Raw genomic sequence first — 11537 nt, 5'->3', positions numbered from 1 at the left:
CTACCCCTTTCTCTGTTGTATAAAGCTGGTTTCTTTGGCGCTGTCCTGACAAGAGCTTCCAGAGCTTGTAATCGACGCCTCCCCCTCCTTTTTACAAGTTGTGGGTTTGTTTTTTTTTTCCCTTAAATAAATTAGTTCTGACTTCCATTTCTTAGCGCTCTGATGCCTGTCTGGTTTTTGGCAGAGGGCTCCTCAGTGCTGACGGGGGAGAGGCCGTTTACAGCAGGACACCCGGCCGGACAACGGCGCAGGAGGGTACAGGGCACGGGAGAGCGATGGTTCCCTTTAGCTTTCTGCAACGTTCAGTTTGGGCGGAGGAGGGAGAGCCGCTAAAAGGAGAAGCGGCCCCAGATGCTCAGCATATGGGCTGCACGTGGACACGGGGAGCCGGCGCGTCGGCTGGCGCCCAGGCGTGGTTGCACTCGAGGGCCCTTGTTGGGGCGGCCTGGAGGTTTAAGGGCTGTTGGTCCCACTTGTGTGGGAAGTGCGTGGGGTCTCTGCGGGATCATACGATCTTTACCGGCTCTGTTACCACTAGGTGACACTCTTGATCCAGCGCGTTTCATGGCATCCAGATGTTCATGGCCTCCAGGAGTGCCTCTGGAGTGGAGGAGGGCGAGCTTGGACACGGACATGGAGATCCCTTCGTGGGTGAGGAGGGGACCCAAGCGCCTTGGCTGAAAACCCATGGGCTCTCTGCAAGGGTGTTTGGATCAAGCGTTCCCGGGGCAGGGCAGAGTGTGCCCTCGCAAACCTCCGGTCCCGCTGCTGCCCGGCTCACCCAGCCTGGCTGTGCCCTCAGAAACGCTCAGATGACGCTCCCTTGCCTGAGCCTGACCCTGGGGCAGGACCCCTCTGCTCCCAGCCGGGCAGGAGGCCGTGCCGTGCAAGCAGCCAGCTCTCACTGCCCCTCTCTTGGAGCCCCAGGCTCTGGGGGCTCCGTGCGAGTTCCAAGAGCGGCTCTCGGGTGGTGAAGCTGGAGAGCGTTTGCGTGAAGGCAGGAATTGCTACAACGAAGGGGATGGACTGAAAAGGAAGGACCCTGGCAGGGCTGGAGGTATCCTGTGCATTAAGATAATGTTTTTAGGCCACAAAGTGTCTTTCCAAGGAAGGGAGCTTTACCGGAGAGCCAGGAGAAGGTGGAGAAACGCGTGCTGTTGCTGACCACCACCACGTGGCCCCTTTACTGGTGCGCAGTGAAAACAGGAGCTGGGTTTAGCAGGGGGACTGTTCCTGTAAACTCCAGGAGCTGCAGTTTGGGGTGTTGGGAGCAGGATGTCTCCACCTCCTTTCGACACAACCTGAGCTTCAGTGGAGGCAGGCAGCGGAGGGCTGCTTTGCAGATGAAAATGCAGATCTTTCAAAGGCAGCCAGCCAGGCTCCAGCCAAAGCCTGCCCCAAGGAGCCAGCCCAGCTGAAGGAAGGAAAGAGGTCCTGAGAGTACTCTGCACTACTGGAGGCCACTGTGTTAAGCCCTGGGCTGCCTGGATGTCCTCGCCGAGGTCTCTCAGCCTTCCAGTTTTACTCACTCCATCTCACCAGCCCTTTTTTTTGCTGTGTTGACACTTGGGTGGCTGTTGACAACCTGGTTTTGCTTTCCCTGCCAGCGGTACTGGAGAGCAGAGCTGGTGGAAACCATGATCTCCTGCAGATGTGTCCAGAAACGCAGCGCAGGGGAGAGAGCACAAACAGGCCAGCAGAGCTGCCGGAGCGGAGAAGCTTTTGCAGGGGCAATGGTAGGATTTGGACCTCATTTTAAGGCAGTTTTTTTTTTAAACACATTTTGCTATGATCGATTCAGATTCACTTCCCCAGCAAACACATCCAAACCAAGCGTACGAAACCTCCCACGTACCGAAGTGCGGAGGGGACAATCCCAATCCGATCTCCTCATCTACAGCAAAAGCTCTGGAGATAAACTGAGATGCTCCTAAGGTCGGGGCACAGCAGGGCTGAGAAGGAAGGCTTTGCACCGTGCCATGACTTCCTCGCTGAGCACTAGTGTGGACCCAGCTGGGATAAATCTGTGCCGCTGCATCCATTTATCCCAGCTGGGGAGGGTTTTCTTGCTCGTTCCCAGCACAGATGGGACGAGGAAGTGAGGGTTTCCTGGTACAAGCGCTTTTCTAAAGAAACCTCCTGCTGCGATCAGAGCCTCGCGTGTGTGCGCGCTGCCCTGGGACGCCTGCCAGGACGGAGTGACGCAGAGGTGGCCCGGGAGGTTCGGCTGGGAGCATCCGAGGAGAGGGTCCTGGGGAAGCAGTGGGAGGGCAGATGCCGTGCACGAGCTCCCAGGAGAGCTTGGCCGGGTACGAGCGACGGCAGCCCTTTCCCTGTGAACAGCTTTCGAGTGGCACAGAGATCCTGGGGGGCTGCATGGGGGCTGCGTCCAGGCGCAGTGGTGAGCCCTGCTTTGCATCTCCCCTGCCCCTCGCTCACAGGTGGTTCCCAGGCCCGAATTGCCCATTCAGCCACTAGGAAAAGCATGACAAAATTGTTGAAAAGGTGATTAGAAAAGTAGATCTTGGTGAAGAGACAAATTTCTGTTCCGGGCCGGGTGGCTGGGCGGCCCTGCAGGGGGCTGGGGCTGGCGGGGCGGGCGGCGAGCACAGCCGGTGCTCGTCACACATCTGCAGCAGCACCTTCCCCGGGGAAGCGTGTTAACAAAAGCTTTGGCAGCAGCACGGGGAGGAAAGGGCAGTGCCTGGCCCTGTGACCGCAGGGGTAGGCACCAGGGCCACAACAGAGACACACAGTTTGCGCTGGGGTCGGCGCCCTCGGCCCTCGTCTCCCCCGGACAGCATTTGCAGCCATTTGTTGGAAGGAAAAAACCCCCTTTTGTCAGCTGGGTAATTAAAAAACCCAGATCAGTCCCTGCCAAGCACCCCGAGGTACTGGCCCTGAAGCGTGCAGGTGGTAGCGTGGGACACCTGACAGATTCACAAGCGTCTTCTGCGCTAGAAGGGCTGAAGAAGCCAGCAGGACCCGCTACGGCCTCTGACACCTCACCTCCCGCTTGCCAGAGGGCAAGTTGCCGCGGTTCCATCCGGGGTCTCCCCTGCGAAGGCAGGGACCGGGGCTGCACCGAGGTGGCCCGGGTAACCCCGCAGCAGAGGGGCAAGACCACCGGCTATCCCGCCGCGGGTGCAGCCTTTTCCCTTGGCTTCCACTCACACCCTCCATCCCTGGCTACAGCTCACTGGAAAATGAGCCAGCAAGTCCTTTCCATGCCTCCGGCTGCTCTTTGAGCAGGCAGCTGTGGGCTATTGCGTGCAGGTTTTGTTGCTTTTTATTCAGCTTTGCAAAATTTTGCTTTTTACCGACTGGCGTGGAGGACGGAGCCTCGCGCGGCGCTGCCGGCTGGGCTCAGGCGCAGGCCTGCCGGCCCATGGGTCGCTGCCCGCCGGCCAGGCGAGCACGGGGTCGCCGGCGTTGGCAGAGGCGGCCAGTGGAGGGGAGGCAGAGCGTGGTGCCAGCGGCCTCTTTAAGGCAGAAAAGGGAACTCTCTGGCTGCCACTTTGTGGAGTTTCGACCAAATCCCTGTTTTCATTAGCATTTCATTTCATCTCCTCCTCTCCCCCCCCAGCCCCACCTCCTCCGAATCAGCATTTCTGCATCCTTTTCTGTGCATCACAGAGCAGCAGGTAAAACTCCGGCTGGCACCTGCACACACGCGCACCCGCGCTCACACACGCGCACCCCTGCACGCCGGACGCACCTCTGCCGGGGGAGAGGCACCTTCCCACGCTCCTGCGTGTTGCATCTTCCTCCTCACGGGCGAGTTTGGCTCGGAGCATCCCCGTGCTCGCCTCAGGGCTGCTCTGCTTCGCCTTGCTGGCTCTGGCTGCAGCAGCAGCAGAGCTCAGGCACGGAGCTACTCGGTGGGGCCCTGCTGCCCCAGGGGACGGAGCTCTGCAGGCAGCCAAGCCTGGCTGAGCCTCGGGGATCCGGAGCTTCCCCAGCATCTGCAACGTCCTGGCATCCAGAGCATTCCCAGCATCCAGGGTATCCTCGGTCCAGAGCACCCCTGGCATCTGGAGCATCCTGGGATCCAGACCATCCCCAGCATCTGAAGTATTCTGGAGTCCTGAGCATCCCAGCATCAAGAGCGTCCTGAGCGTCCTGAGGTCCAGTTTATTCCTGGTCCAGCACATCCAGAGCGTCCCTGGCACCTCAAGCATCCCTGGCATCTGGAGCATCCCGGTGTCTGGAGCATCCCCAGCATCCAGAAGCAGCGTCCAGGGACATCCCAGCGCAGGAGGATTTGCAGGGACAAGGAAATGCCTGGCTGTGAGTAACGGGGAGCAGAACCTTGCTGCTGCTGCTCAGCTCCTGGGAAGCTCACTCTGCCCTGGTTGCCAGTGAAGAGGGAGAGCGGGGGGAGAGAGGGAGAGGAGGAGGAGAGGAGAAAGGACAGACACAGAGCAGAGAGAGCGAGCTGGTGCTTCTCCCCCTGGAGCTGGCTCCGGCAATGATCACCTAGCGCACGTCACAGCCGGAGAAGGTCCCCCCAGCTCCGGAGCCATCCCTGCCACCCGGCTCCTCATGGAGGGCGATGTGGGGGCCCCCAATGCCAGCGTGCTGGGGGAGCGCTCGCTGCTGGTGGGGAGCAGCTGGGTGGCCGCTTTCCTCTGCTTCATCATCCTGCTGACCACGGCGGGGAACTTCCTCCTCATCCTCCTCATCGTCACCCAGCGCTCCCTCCGCAACACCTCCAACTACTTCCTGGTGTCCCTCTTCATGTCCGACCTCATGGTGGGGCTGGTGGTCATGCCCCCGGCCATGCTCAACCAGCTCTACGGCCGCTGGGTGCTGCGGGGCGACTTCTGCTCCCTCTGGTACTCCTTCGACGTCATGTGCTGCAGCGCCTCCATCCTCAACCTCTGCGTCATCAGCCTGGACCGTTACCTGCTCATCATCTCCCCCCTCAAATACAAGCTGCGGATGACCTCCTGCAGAGCCCTCTGGCTCATCCTGGCCACCTGGACCTTGGCTGCGCTGGCCTCCTTCCTGCCCATCAAGATGGGTTGGCACGAGCTGGACTTTGAGGTCCGGTCGCCAAACATCACCTCGCGGGGGGACGAGGACCAGTGCCGGCTGCTGGTCAGTTTGCCCTACGCCTTGGTGGCCTCCTGCCTGACTTTCTTCCTCCCGTCTGCCGCCATCTCTTTCACCTACTGCCGCATCCTCCTGGCAGCCCGGAAGCAAGCGGTGCAGGTGGCTTCCCTCGCCTCCAACATGGCCAGCGCCGCCACCGCCGAGACCACGCCGCAGGTAAGGTGGCCGCAGGGGCACGGGTGGGGTGCCTGGGGCGTTCCTGCCGTCGGGACGGCCTCGGGGCCGGGGCCGGCAAAGGGCTTTGGCCACCAGACTGCAGGGAGGGAGATTTTGGGTAACATCCACCCCCGCGATGGGAGGACGGCTGCTCCACGGTGTCCTTGGAGGTGCCCCGTGTCGTGTCCCAGCGATGGTGTGCTTTTTTGGCTGCTCGGGAGCACAGAAACAGCATGAGCAGAAGCAGAGAAATAAATTAAGATACAGGGAAAAATGCTCAGCAGCGCAAAATAAATGCCGTTTCGCCCCCCTCTTGGCTGGCATCATCCCAGAGGGTTTTAATCTTATCTGACTTTCCACTCATAAATCTTGGCCATGGTGGGCGTGAGACATATGGGGGAGACGGATTTTAAATAATAGCAAATACCAAATTCTGGAGAGCACCTCATTTGGAAGAGCCAGCTTCTATTTTTTGTTACCTGCTCGATAACGGGAACCCCAAAGAACCTCCGCCCTCGGCTGCTGGTTCAACCGGTGGCTGTGGTTTTATAACCAAAATGTGGCTGCGCTTGTTTGTTTTTCTCTGGGAGAAGGTAAATGCCACTAAATCAAACAGCTTTAATTCCCCATACTGACCTCATATCCTACAGGGTAACAACAAACTTAATTGCCTTTAAATACCTTGATTTAGTGTGTTGTTCTCTCTCTTTGAAGAAAGGAGCCAGGACGCCCTGACCCGGCCAGCTCTCCCACACATGATAAGATGCACCAGCCTTTCCAAAGGAAAATGAGAATCAAAGAATAAACAGGCAATATCATAAAGCGTTTCATTTCCCCCCTGCCCAGATGCCGGGTTTTTGGACTCTACAAACGCAACCTGCCGCAACCTGGCGGCCCCGCGCAGGCGCTTGGCTCTGCCGCGGAAAACCTACGTCCGCCCACCGCATCTCAGCGGAGACCAGTCCCGGCAGGTCCCCACGAGCCCCGAGTCGGCTCGGGGTGAGCTGAAAACAAGGCGTCAGCCAGGGAACCCTCACATTTTAGCTTTTTAACCAGATTTTTGTTCTCTTTTTGGGTGGGAAGCTGAGTGGCAATGGGGCCTTACTTAATGATGGCAGAGGGCTGAGAGAATAACTTTGGCTACAAGAGGGGAGAGAGGACTGAGCTAGTTACGGTGTTTGTAGGCTGAAATGTTTGACGTCCTGCTTTTAAAAATGCCATTAGTTTGCTGCTCTAATCAGCAGCTAGAGCAGCCTCTTTCGGGCATGCTTTATCCTCACCAAAACATTGACTAAGTTACATTCGTCTATAAAAGAAGCATTTTAATGAGAAAGCCTCTATTTTACAGTTAAAAAAAACCCAACTCTCAACGTTGTGGGTTTCCATTGCTTCCTCTTCCTGACTTACGGCTCGGGGACTGCGGTGCGTACCATCCTCCTGCCCCCTGTGAGAAGGGAAATAACGGCAGGGTTTCTGCGGGATTTGCAGCACCAAACACCACTTTTCTTGGGCAGGAGGCTGGTGCCGGTGCTGGCGGCTCCGGCCCGGGGAGAAGCGCTCTCTCACCACCCCGTCTCCTGCTGCAGGCTCCCCGCGCCCCGAGCCAGCCCGCGGCCGGCAGCGAGAGCAGGAGGTTCGCCAACAAGCACAGCAAGAAGGCGCTGAAGGCCAGCCTGACGCTGGGCATTCTCCTGGGCATGTTCTTTGTGGCTTGGCTCCCCTTCTTCGTCACCAATGTGACGCAGGTAAGCACGTGTGGGGGTTTTTGTGTTGGGTTTTCAAAAGCTTTTCACATTGAATCCAGCTGGGTTGGGTCTCAGATGTCTGCAGGTCTTGCTGGAAAGCCTCTGGGACCAAAGATGCAATTTCTCCAGGGAGTAACAGCAAGGAGAAACCCTTCCAAAGAGTTTTGGAGGGTTCCTTCAAAAGGAAAACGTTGGCATGGCTGGGAAACTGCTCTGGATCGGGGCTGAGGTGGGAGACGCCGCTAACCCTTGCCATGTCTCCCCGCCAGGCAGTCTGCAGCTGCGTCCCGGCCAGCTTCTTCGACGTGCTCACCTGGCTCGGGTACTGCAACAGCACCATGAACCCCATCATCTACCCGCTCTTCATGAGAGACTTCAAGAGGGCCATGGGCAAATACCTGCCCTGCTGCCGGCGCTCGGGGGAGCCCCGTCCCAGTGCCATCTCCCTCTCCATGAGGAACTCCAACAGCGGACCCCGCGCCGCCACCTCCCTCAAGAACGTCCTCACTTTGCAGGCTGAGACCGACTCGGTTGAGTCCGGGGCGCTGGGGAACGAACACGGCCTGCTGCCGGCCATCGACGGCTCCCCGGCTCTCCCGGGCCCCGCCACCCACTTGGTCAACCTTTTTGCCACAGAGCCCCCAGAGGCGGAGCTGCAGCACAAGCAGCTCAGCAACCCCGTGGCCTGAGCGAGGGTGTCCGTGGGGCTACAGCCAGGGGGAGATGCCGACGGGGGGGTTACAGACCTCTGCGTGCTGGGGAGGATCCCCCAGCACAGCGCAAACTCTCGGAGGGCTGGTTTGCCACGCGACGTCTCCCTGCCCATGCGTCGCTGCTCGATGCCCTCTTCAAACGCAATGTGCATCTCCCCGGAGAAGACGTCGTCACCGAGCACTTCCGTGGGTAGGTTTAAACAGTGCAAAGCCACGTTTTACTGCTGAATTAATCTACCTTGTTTCTCTCTCTTTCCATCCCTCCTTCGCTCACCGTCACCAATCCCTCACCCTTCTCCGAGGGCTGCTTCTCGTGGCCTTTTTCATCTCCCGTTAGTCTGAGCCTCGGACTCCAGTCCCTTCCGCCAGCCTGTGTCTGCCTGAACTTAAACCAAGGCTTGGTTTTCAGCTCCCACTCGCACAGCTTTGCAGATCACCTCTGTCTCACCAACTGCACCCCGAGGACCGGTGAAAACCACATCCCATGACTCACGGACAAGAGGTTCGGGGCTGCTTCAGGCCACAGAACATCACGTCTTCTTGGGGTTTAATTTCCTCGCCTGATTTGGGCTGTATCAGTCTCGGTTTCCTGTGAAAGCGGTGAGTTGCAACCCAGTGAAACCATCGTGTTTAATCATGAACAGCCGGCACTACGGGGGATTAAATTTGATGCAAAATGTTCAACGCTGCTCTTTGGATATTCAGCAAGGGTGTGGGTGTTCGCCTTGTTTGTGGCTCTGTGGGTATCCTGACAGTAGTAAGTGACGGAATGAGCTTCCCTTTAGATTTCATCCTACAGCTTCCTATTTTTGGCATATGACCATCACACTTTGCTCTGACAATCTGTCAATTTTTAGATGATGCAGTTAGAAAATATACTTTTTTTTCCCCCCTTCAAATTAAGAATCAAAACGAATATTGTGTTTTACATGACAATGCCCCCCCCCAGCCATCAGCAGAGAGAATAGTGAGTAATATGCTAAGTGGGCACTTAAAGAAAACCACAAACGCTTTTAGCAAATTCTTCCTCAAGTGCCTTTCGGCTGCAGAGAGGGGTTGGTAGTTGGTTGCGGCGTCCTCCCTGGGCTCCGCACCCTGCGAGCCTCGCTGCCTGCTTGCCAGCTCACGCTATCGCGTTTGATCGTGCTCCTGAAGCTCGCGGTTACACAAACGACTACAAAACATCCCAAGGATACGGGATGCTGGAAGAAGCAGCCACACGCCAAGAAAGACTCATTTCGTTTTCTTTCCACGTTGCCCACGTATGTTCTGGAGCTGAACAAGTGTTTTTATGACTAACTTGACATTTATTTGCTACAAATCCCCTTGCAACTGACGGCCGGCCCAGCGGTCAATGATAAATAACCACAGAGGACTGAGCACAGGTTCAAACATCAAACCGGTTAATTCATTTTCCCACATCTGTGGAGAGATAAGTTGGGTTCGGTAGCAAGCAGAAAGATAAATACCTACATCTTTCCACAAATAGCTTTATATAAAAACATACTTTGACTACAACTCTGGTTAAAAACGAGTAGAAAAATACAGGAGGAACTCCGACAGTCCGTTAGGTAACCATGCCAGCAGGCAGAGGCTTCAGGAGACGGACAAAGAGAGACCGCTTCAAGCCAAATGCTCAAAAGCAATAATACATTACTCTCTCATCGAGCCAATTCTTCCTAATAAGCTCTTTGCTTGCGGACAAATCCCCCGATGCGGGAGAGAAACCGTATGAAAACCCAGCAGCGCTAACGCTGACCGGCGGAACGGGCCCCTCGCTGCGGGATCCCACAGCCTGTCTCGGAGACGTCTGCCGCGGCGCTGCAGCGAGGCGCCGCTCCAGAACCGGAGCGAGCAGGCCTGAGCCCCCCGCGGCGGAAGGCGTCGGGGAGAGGAAAAGCAGGGCACCGTACCCAAAGCCGCTGTGCATTGCCAGGTTCTGCTGCCGCCCCCAGAAACAGCCGCGTTTCCAGCTTTGTGAGAAATAATCTGCGGGTAAGGTTTGCAGAAAGCTGGGGAAGGAAAGGAAAGGAGAGGTGGTTATTAAACTACCTTCTGGCACAGGGAGGGAGGAGGAGGACGCCGTGCGAACCACAATCGGAAGCCGCAGTCGCGCTGTTTCCCCTCGTGAGCCAGCGAGACCTCCCAGACCCGGGTGCGGGAAGGCATTCGTACCAACTCGCGCTGGTCTTAAAGCAGGGTAACACAGAGCTCTTCTCAGAACGGGGTTTATCCTCCAGCCGTGTTCCTGCGGGGTCATGTTTTCTTGGGCTGAGCAGCAAAACAGGCCAGAAAAGGACCTTTTACAGCAGATGCGGGTCTGTCCCACACAGTTTGGAGGACTCTGCGCAGCCAGGAGGTAAAGCAAGGTCCCCCGCTCCGGCTTGAGTCTGAGGGCGAAGCGAGTGGGTGCCGATACGCTTTTACGGAAGGAAATGAAACAGATTCCTGTTTATCCTATGCCAAGTATTGGTTTTATTCTAAGCCAATTAAAAATACGGCTAGAAGGGGCTTTTAAGGCTGGAGATGTGCGTGGGGGACAAAACGAAAAGTCTCTGTGGGTTGCTGGCTTGCAAAGCCTGGCAGGAAGTTTCACAAAGTAATAAATCATAAAAAGCCCACTTGTTTCTTCTGCTGTCTTTCACCTAGGGACTCAAAGCATGTTTCTAATAGTAATGAGGCCTCGAACACTCATCGCCCTCAGCTTGCAGATAGGGAAACAGTCGTCTCGATTGGAAAGCGCCCAAGCCCTGGCACCAAACCAGCAGCAGAAGGAGAAGGAAGCCAGGTACACGGAGCCTTTCCCCTCCCCGGCTAGCAGAGCCGAAGCGTGGGCGCTGAGACGTACGGAGCTGGGCAGCCGGAGCCTGCAACGCCCCTGCTCATGTGAAAACCAAAAACCAACTCGACCGCTGGTAGAAAAATGTTTTTTAATTTCCTAGTGACAAGCCCCTCTCTACGATATGCTTAAAAATACCCACAGAGCCACCTGCTTTCTCAGGAGTTAAACAGCAGAGATGCAGTCCCTAATGGTGACAGCTGCTTCCCTTGAGGATAAACCCAGTATGTGCGAGGAGGGAAGTGCCATCGATTCCTGAGGAGCTATGCTGATTCAGGCAGGAATTGGGCTTCTCCTGTCCGTGGGAGATGCCGTGGGCGGCTGCTCCGAAAGCTTTGATCCAGTGACACGCCGGTGCCACACTCCAGGCTCTCAGGAGGGTCTGAAACCTGCAGCTACAGCTCTGCCGGCTCGACCGATACGCCTTTGGGAGTGCCAGTGCAATGGACAGTGCTTTGAAAGCAGTTTTAGTGCTGGCTGAGCATCTCTGCCCAACGCAGACAGCTCTAATTTGCTCCCCCGCCCGCTGCCGGTTTGCTGCTGTCCCTGCTGTCTGAACAGTCTGGGCAGGGGAGCGAGGCTTCTCCCGGGAGGCAGCTGGGGGGGTCATGGCGGTGAGCAAGGCTGGCTGGGGGAGTCTCACCGCCAGCCGCATCCTCCTCTCGCATGGTGTTTTCCTCTTCCCCAGTCTCGCTGCCTGCTGCCTGCTGTGATTTCTTGGCTAGAGGTGAGAACAGACTGCTGCTGCCCTTCTCTTCCTGCCGACAGTCCTTGGTTTTAATGCCCACAGCTTTTAGGATTGTGTCCATTTGCTTCATGTAGTCCAGGTGACCGTTTACCTGCAAGCACCAACAAGAGTCCTGTTAGTGGGGAAGCTGCTGGGAACACAGCTCAGCCAAGTCCCTCATCTCAAAAGCCACCGCTGCTGTGAGAGTCGGGTTTAGCTCTGAAAGGCTGAAAGAAGAA

General features: G+C 56.9%; 2 protein-coding genes across 2 annotated transcripts in view; one reads left to right on the top strand and one right to left on the bottom strand.

Annotated features, from left to right (window-relative positions):
* Window positions 1-51: 51 nt before the first annotated feature.
* Window positions 52-7708, top strand: HTR6 (5-hydroxytryptamine receptor 6). Its single transcript, XM_064470209.1, has 3 exons — window positions 52-5274; window positions 6861-7019; window positions 7289-7708. Exons 1-3 carry the CDS (start codon window positions 4546-4548, stop codon window positions 7706-7708), a joined length of 1308 nt encoding a protein of 435 aa, XP_064326279.1. The 5' UTR covers window positions 52-4545.
* The window catches only part of TMCO4 (transmembrane and coiled-coil domains 4), a 45099-nt gene continuing 40143 nt past the window's right edge, over window positions 6582-11537 (bottom strand). Inside the window, exon 14 of the mRNA XM_064470208.1 lies at window positions 6582-11410. Coding sequence (XP_064326278.1) covers window positions 11078-11410 — 333 coding nt within the window. The 3' untranslated portion in view covers window positions 6582-11077. The remainder of the gene's footprint in view (window positions 11411-11537) is intronic.

Source organism: Phalacrocorax carbo, chromosome 20 (assembly GCF_963921805.1).
Source record: "Phalacrocorax carbo chromosome 20, bPhaCar2.1, whole genome shotgun sequence".
Classification (NCBI taxonomy): Eukaryota; Metazoa; Chordata; class Aves; order Suliformes; family Phalacrocoracidae; genus Phalacrocorax; species Phalacrocorax carbo.
Note: the sequence above shows the minus strand (reverse complement) of the source record. Positions and strands in the feature narration are given on the sequence as shown.

Coding starts and splice junctions, on each gene's coding strand:
- HTR6 (XM_064470209.1), top strand. CDS start 4,546: ATGGAGGGCGATGTGGGGGCCCCCAATGCCAGCGTGCTGGGGGAGCGC. Junction 5,275..6,860: donor CCGCCGAGACCACGCCGCAG/GTAAGGTGGCCG, acceptor CTCCTGCTGCAG/GCTCCCCGCGCCCCGAGCCA. Junction 7,020..7,288: donor TCGTCACCAATGTGACGCAG/GTAAGCACGTGT, acceptor TCTCCCCGCCAG/GCAGTCTGCAGCTGCGTCCC.